The sequence below is a fragment of the Psammomys obesus genome, unplaced genomic scaffold, assembly GCF_907164565.1.
Source record: "Psammomys obesus unplaced genomic scaffold, mPsaObe1.curated_primary_1811, whole genome shotgun sequence".
Classification (NCBI taxonomy): Eukaryota; Metazoa; Chordata; class Mammalia; order Rodentia; family Muridae; genus Psammomys; species Psammomys obesus.
The window spans coordinates 14,214,410-14,221,518 of record NW_026596101.1 but is presented as its reverse complement, the minus strand read 5'-3'; the positions used below and the strand labels follow the sequence as shown (position 1 = coordinate 14,221,518).

The 7,109-nt window shown below is 44.2% G+C and overlaps 1 protein-coding gene across 1 annotated transcript in view; it reads right to left on the bottom strand.

The window, feature by feature from the left end:
• Positions 1-3,224: 3,224 nt before the first annotated feature.
• Prok2 (prokineticin 2) overlaps positions 3,225-7,109 on the bottom strand; it is a 14,711-nt gene continuing 10,826 nt past the window's right edge. Inside the window, exon 3 of the mRNA XM_055628622.1 lies at positions 3,225-3,433. Coding sequence (XP_055484597.1) covers positions 3,329-3,433 — 105 coding nt within the window. The 3' untranslated portion in view covers positions 3,225-3,328. The remainder of the gene's footprint in view (positions 3,434-7,109) is intronic.

The following is a 7,109-nucleotide window of genomic DNA, read 5'->3' as shown; positions in this document are numbered from 1 at the left end:
CCAGGAAGGAACAGGATGAGATTTCTGATATGAGAACCAGAGAAGGATAAGATTGTGTTTGGTTTGTGCCTGGACTGACTGACTTTGCACGACTTTTAACAAGAGCCACATTGAAATGATGACAAGCACCTGAGCCTTCAGCCTTCAGCATTTACTTGTGGGGACAGGAGTTTCCCTTTGCTGAAAAAATACAAGTTTTCAGTACTGAGTTAAACAGTTAGAAATGATGGTCTGTATTAGCTGCTCTTCTCATTGTTATGACAAAATACTTGACAAGAAGCAACTTGAGGAAGGGTATGGTGGGTTCACAGGGCAAGGGTTTCAGGCCATCGGTTAGACTACTGTCAAGGCATGGCGGCAGAAGTCTGAAGCTGGTCACGTTGCCCTCAGAGTGAGGAAACAGGATGGGGGCATGCTCAGGGTATAAACCTCACAGTGGTGGCCCATCCCCGATGGTGGCCAAGTGTTGAGGACATTTCACACTCCACACCTCAACACTGTCAATGAAAGCCAACATAGAAAAAGAAGCTGAAAGGTCCACTTGAGTTTGCTTGCTCACTGATGGCACCAGATCTGCTCTGCCCTGCACTTGAGAGAACTCATTATACCACTATATATATATATATATATAAATATATTTAATAAATATATAAATATTATTATAGAAAAACATATTTCTAAATATTGTATATTTTAGAAATATAAATATATATTTATAATATTTATACCATAAATAGGCATATTTATACTTATATTTATAATTATAAATATATTATACTTATAAAATATTGTATAATTTATAAATATAAGTATATATTTATAAGTTTATATTATAATTTTATAATTTATAATGTTTATGATATAATATTATTTATTTAAAAAATATATACATAACTGCTGACAATGCAGTTGCCAGGGACCTAACACATCTGTAATAGAATGAAAGTATATGCATATATGCATGTACACATGTACATATTTGTATATACGCATCTATACATATAATACCAGGAATAGACCTCACCTGGAACTCTCTCCCTTGCCTTACCTTACCTTGTAGGGTTTCAGGACTAGCACATCCCAGACATTATGAAGAGCCATCCTGGGAGCCGAAGATGCAGTTGCCAGGGACCTAACATGTCACATAAAAACATCCTACACAACCTCTGAGGGCTGGGCAGTTGGTCCAGCTTGTTAAAGCATTTGCTTTGCAAACTTGAGCACCTGAGTTTGCTCCCTGCAGCTTTGTATGCAAGCAGGTGGGAGGAGAAAACCAGCTCACCTAGATGGCTCTGATCTCCTCCTTCCCTGCCCTTTTGTCACACACTGCTGCCTACGCGCAGTAATAATGCTTAATACATGAGATACGGGATTACAAGGTTTGTGAAACAGTTCTTTGAAAGGTGTTGGGTTTGATGGCAATTGGCAAAATAACCTCCAAAAGGTATGTTTCACTAAACACAATAAAAATGATGAACAAAGAGAGAGAGACGAAACACCAAGGCTCTGGGGCTGCACCAAGGCTCTCATGACTATCCAGCTCAGCTGCATTTTCCGTGTATTTCGGTCCTCTTGGTCGAGCAAACGAGAGTCCGTCTGCCCCCCTTGTTGAAGCTTATTGTTTGGTTTTCAACACACCTGCCGAGGAAGGAATGTTGAAGGTTCCCCCCAGTGTAAAGTAAACGGAAAGCACTTCTTGGCGTGGCTGTGGTGATTAATATACCCAGATCCCACACAACCGCAGCACACTTTTGGACCTGCATGACCCCTAACTGAGCAAACAATCGCAGAACGGACAGCTTGGTGTCTGCTTTGAGGGACAGCTGGTGGGTGGGTGTGGGTAATTGTGTAGTCACTTAATCTTAAGGTTTCTGATGTTGTTTATTGTAACACAATATGGGTTGACAACACTGAGTGAGTTGTTCAAGGCCGGGCCACACCGGCACCATTCTGCAGTTGGAGCCTGACTCAAGCCACACACCGCACGTCACGCACGCTCCATCAGCATTTGCAGGGCAAACCTGCAGATCTATCCCAGCTAGCAGTCACTTCTGGGTGTCGCGCTCCTTCACCCGTGATGCACACGTTTATTCCCTTTTGTGCTACCTCGCGGTTCGCACCAACTCTCCTAGTTGGGAGATGAAAAGGCATGCGGCGTTAGGGTCATCTCACCAGCTCTGGGGTGCCTGTCGACTTTAGGATGAGGGCTATGTAGAGAGCTGCTCGTAATAAAAACTGTTGACAACCATGACAAAAATAAGGATATAATATCAAAATAAAGCAAAGGATATACAGTATTGTCATTATTCTGATACAGAATTTTTTTTTTTTTACATAGAAATATTGATACCAGTACAAATGGCAAGATATCAGGAAATCCATTACAATAGACCTTTGGGTTACAAATAAAAGTTTAAATTATAACTTAACACCGATTTTTAAATGATGACTCCTGTCATGCCAGATGAAAATGTATGCTTACTCCTCAAGTGGCATTCCTTAGAATGTCTCCAACAAGAAGACTTGAAAAAAAAAAAAAAAAAAGCTTCAAAAAAAAAAGAAAAAGGCATAATATTCCACTAGGGAGAAAATGTCTTCTACTTAAATCTAGAAAAAAAAAAACAGACCAGCTTCCTTTAATGTTCCATTAATTTTTTTTTTTCCTCCCATCAGTCAAACAGCAAAACTGAAAGCCAGTGGCCTGGATGGATGCAGAAGAGTTCCAGGGGCACCCCCGACTTCCGCTCCAGGGAGCTGCCTGGAGTGTCTGGTTCCGATACACCCTCCTGTCACCAAGCGAGTACAGAGCTTGCTGTCTGAGCCTCCCCAGTGGGTCTTCCAGCAAGATGTAGGGGATGCAGGGCCCCCCCTTTAAAACAGTAGACTAAAGTGAGGACCACTGGAATCTTTGAAGAGTAAGGGTGTGTCTATGCACCGGGCAGGATGGGCGGAGGTGTAGCAAAAGACAAAAAAGAAAAAAAAAGTTCTGCAACAAAATGCTCACTCTTTTCTTTCCTATGTGTAAAAATGGTTGTTACTGGCATTCAAAAATGTCAAGGCAACACATAAACAGGGAAATAAGAATTTCATACCAGAAAGCTTCGCCTTTTGTAAGTGTCTCCAAATATCAAAACTCTCCTTAAAAAAAAAAAAAAAAAAAAAAAGAAAAGAAAAAGAAAAAGAAAAAGAAAAGAAAGAAAGAAAGTTACTTGGAAAGTCGAGGAAGTAAGAACATTTCTTTCTGGCATATTCTCTGTTTGACACAATCACAAGTGAGACTGGCAGACATTGTGCAGTGGAGGTTCACAATGCTCCTACTTCAAACTGATCACTTCCGGGCCAAGCAAATAAACCGGTTGAAAGAAGTCCTTAAACATGCCAAGCCTGGCAGGCAGGGACAAGTGTGATGCATTCTTCGACCCCAAAATGGAACCTAAAAGAGAAAAGGGAACCAAGTCAGAAAAGTGTGACCTTCCCGTTTCCCTGTGCGTAACGTGTGTGAGTGTGTATGTGTGTGCACGCGCACGGGGTGTGTGCAGCTGAATGGGCAGGTCCACCCCCAAACACATGAAGGCAGAAGCTGGAGCAGGCCATCCACCTTCTCCCGTCCCCGGCCATCTCATTTTCTTGGGGACAGTGTCTTTTACTAAACCACAAGCTTGCTGTTTCAACGAGGCTGGCAGGCCAGTGAGCTCCTAGGGTACAGCTGTCTCTGCCTCCCAGGGTTAGCACCCATGCTTTTTAATGTGCCCACTGGGGACTTGAACTCAGGTCTTGGTGCTTGCAGAACAAGCACTCGTTACCAACTGTGCCATCTTACAAAACAAAATAAAAATTAAAACAAATTAAGCCATTCTGCAGATAGTTGGATCCTAATCTGTGTTACCAAACGCACAATAAGCAATACACAGAGGCATATACACACATATATATTTATATAGGATTATTATATAATATATAAAGATATATTATTATATATTGTTTGTAATGTTATTTATATAAGATTATTGCTTTATAGATCTTATATTGTTATATAAGATATATATGTAAGATTACCCATCCCTGCCATCAATTTGTGAAGATTTCAAATACAGACTCACACCTGTTTTATAGATGAGAGATGGAAGCACAGAGACGAGAAAACAGCCCAAGTTCATATATCTGAAGCTGAAGGCTTGGCTACAGATGGATCAGAAATGGTCTTTTTCCCTTCTGCATTTTCTCATTTCGGTGTCGCGTGTATATGTGTGTGTATTGCATATACATACATGTGGTGTGGGGGGAGGGGTGTAGATGCTCATTTATGCCCATGTGGAGGGCTGAGGTGCATGCTGAATGTCTTTCTTCTTCAATCACTTTTCCGCTTTCTGAGACAGGGTCTTTTAATTAAGCTGGGGCTGGCTGATTCTGCGTGGCTGGCTGGCCGGCCACTCAGCCCCAGGATCCATTTGCTGCCTCCCCAGTGCTGGGATCACAGATGTTCACCACAGTGCTTGGCTTTTGTACTGAGGTCTTGGGGATTGTCAATCTGGGCTTGTGTGGCAAGCATGTTACTGAGTGAGCCGTCTCCCAAGCCCCTCTCATTTGTTTTCTTATATAGTGTCTTGCTACGTAAGCTCCGTGAGGAAAGGCAAGCCTTAGCAGGATCATGCGTACTCAGTGCACAAGTATGAATCCACAGCCAGTCAGGAACATGGACATTCACGCATTCACACATGGCCGCCGAAGTTAAATCGCTGAGGATGTGTATAGGAGAATCATGGAAAAGACAAGCTCAGCCTGAAGAGCTAGACTGGACTGGAAGCTGACCTAGCCTGATCCAGAAAAGAAGGCCTGCTTCATGCTCAAAGCCATTCCGAAGTCTATGCAGTGTATGCCGCCAGTGGGTCCGGATTGATGCGTGGCAAGCGGCAGCTTCCACTCAAGACATGTGTGCTTTTCGATGTGCTCGAACAAAGAGAGACAGGAAAACCACCCCCCATCCTGTAGGCCTCTAGCTTAGTTAACACCCTGGCCAGGTTGGGTGGCTAAGTCCTTTAACTGCAGCAGTCAGGATGCTGAAAAGGCAGAATCATGAATGTGAGAGTAGCCTGGGGAAGGAGGGGGAGGGAGAGAAAGGGGGCAAAAGGAGGGAAAAGAGAGAGACTGATTGAGTGATTGATTGATTAGCTCTAGGGCTCCTTGACAGAGAACGCAAACTACTGTTTCCAACTTCAAGTGGTTTATTAGCTGTCATTCTGTATGTTTCTAGTCTATCCTAGCAAAAGAAGCCTCCTCACACCAATCACCCCAGATGCTTTCAAAATAGATTTCTTTAGACATTTAAAAAGGGGGGGGGCGTGCAAAAGGCTGTCCTTAGACAGTGGCAGAACCATTTCAACCTTACTCTTGGGTTGCTCCAAGAGGACGGACCCAATGCTCATGGTACAGGGTAAAAGGCAGTAGTCTAGGTGTGCCCCTTGGAAGGTCCATGCCCTCTCTCATCCTTCTTACCTCCTTCTTCCTTTTTCTTCTCTTCGCCCTTCTTCTTTCCTGCCTTCCATTTGCAACATGGCTCTGGATGGGTCAGGGAGATGATTGACATCAATAAACGCAAAGGGGAGCGGGGGAGACGTAACAGAGGGAGGGGCTTGTGGTGTCACCAGGCAAGGCAAGGCTCAGCCAGGCTTGCCTGGCACTTTTTTTTTTTTTTTTTTTTTTGGCCTTTTTGGTAAGCTGAGTGCTTACTTCCAAGGGGCTTATAAACATGGCATCTGCACAGAGCCACGCTGCCCTCAAGGGCTAGGGCAGATGGTATGCTCAGAATGGTTCTGCCACTGTGTGAGTCAAGGTTGCTTCGAGGATGCAGTGGGGCCTACGCATCAGACAGGTGGGGATAGCAGGGCCAGCTTAGACAAGGACAACTGGGCAGCGTGAGCTGCAACCGCCCATTCTGACCCTGACACTGTCGCAAGACTTCTCCGAGGCAAGCCTTAAAATCCGATATGGACAAGCGGTTCTCAGTTACCAGAAAGGATTCTGTCCATAGGCCAATACCCAGCCAGTTGTGTTTGTCACAGCTGGGATGTGTGGGGAGGTGGGGGATGCCCAAATTTAGTGAATAGATGCTAGAAACATTGCTGAATCCTAAATGTCCAGGAGAGCCCTCTTCATAAACAGTGAGCTAGCTTAAAACGTACACGATAATGGAATTAATAACTAACAGCTGGCAGCAATATTCAAAGAACCAGGGTTTGTTCCAGGCAAGTGTAAATTAATCATAGCATCAAAGGTTTATATACAGGATCCTGGAAGCTGGTTTCAAGTTGATGTGCAGCCTACATATCCACAGCCCCTATTCCAAGTACTGACGGATACAACAATGAGCCAAGAAAGGAAAGGCCCTTTGCAGGAACATCAATCCAGCCCTGCCTCTCTGAGCTTCTGGGCCTCTCATCTGGGTGCTTGCCTTTTCTCATGCAAACCAAGACCCAATCTGCATTTCTCTTTCCAAGCAACCTATTGGTACAGCCCCAGCTCACAGCAATTTTCTTTCTCCTTTTCCGTTTGTAGTGACAAACAGCATGAGTTCTGAAATCATCCATTCGGCAGGCTCTTGCCTTCTTCTCCATGGGCCCAGTCACTTCTAGGTTCAGAAGCCTCACAAAATACATACAGCAAACGGGTGCTGAGAGCGAAGAATTGCTTACATCGAAGCACATTCCGACCACTAGTCCAAACCTGGTGGCTTGCTGTGGAACAGTGGAACACCATTTTCTTACAGCCTACGGTTCCAAACAGCAAATTCTAAACTCGCCAAGACAGAAAGCATGATTCTTACCTACATGAAGCACTTCCAAAACTGAAAACTGAAGCATAGACCTGTAAAAGCCTCCCTGCTGAGGGACTGAGGGTCTAGGGTGGTTAGTTCAAGGCCGGCTTGGACCACTTAGTCAGAGCCTATCTCAAAGCAAAAGAAAACATGGGGCTGAAGATATAGTTCAGTGACAGAGTACCTGCCTAAGGGGTGAAGTCCTAGCTTCAGTCTCCAGTAACACACAGACATATGGACTCACACAAGGACACACACACACACACACACACACACACACACACACACACACACACAC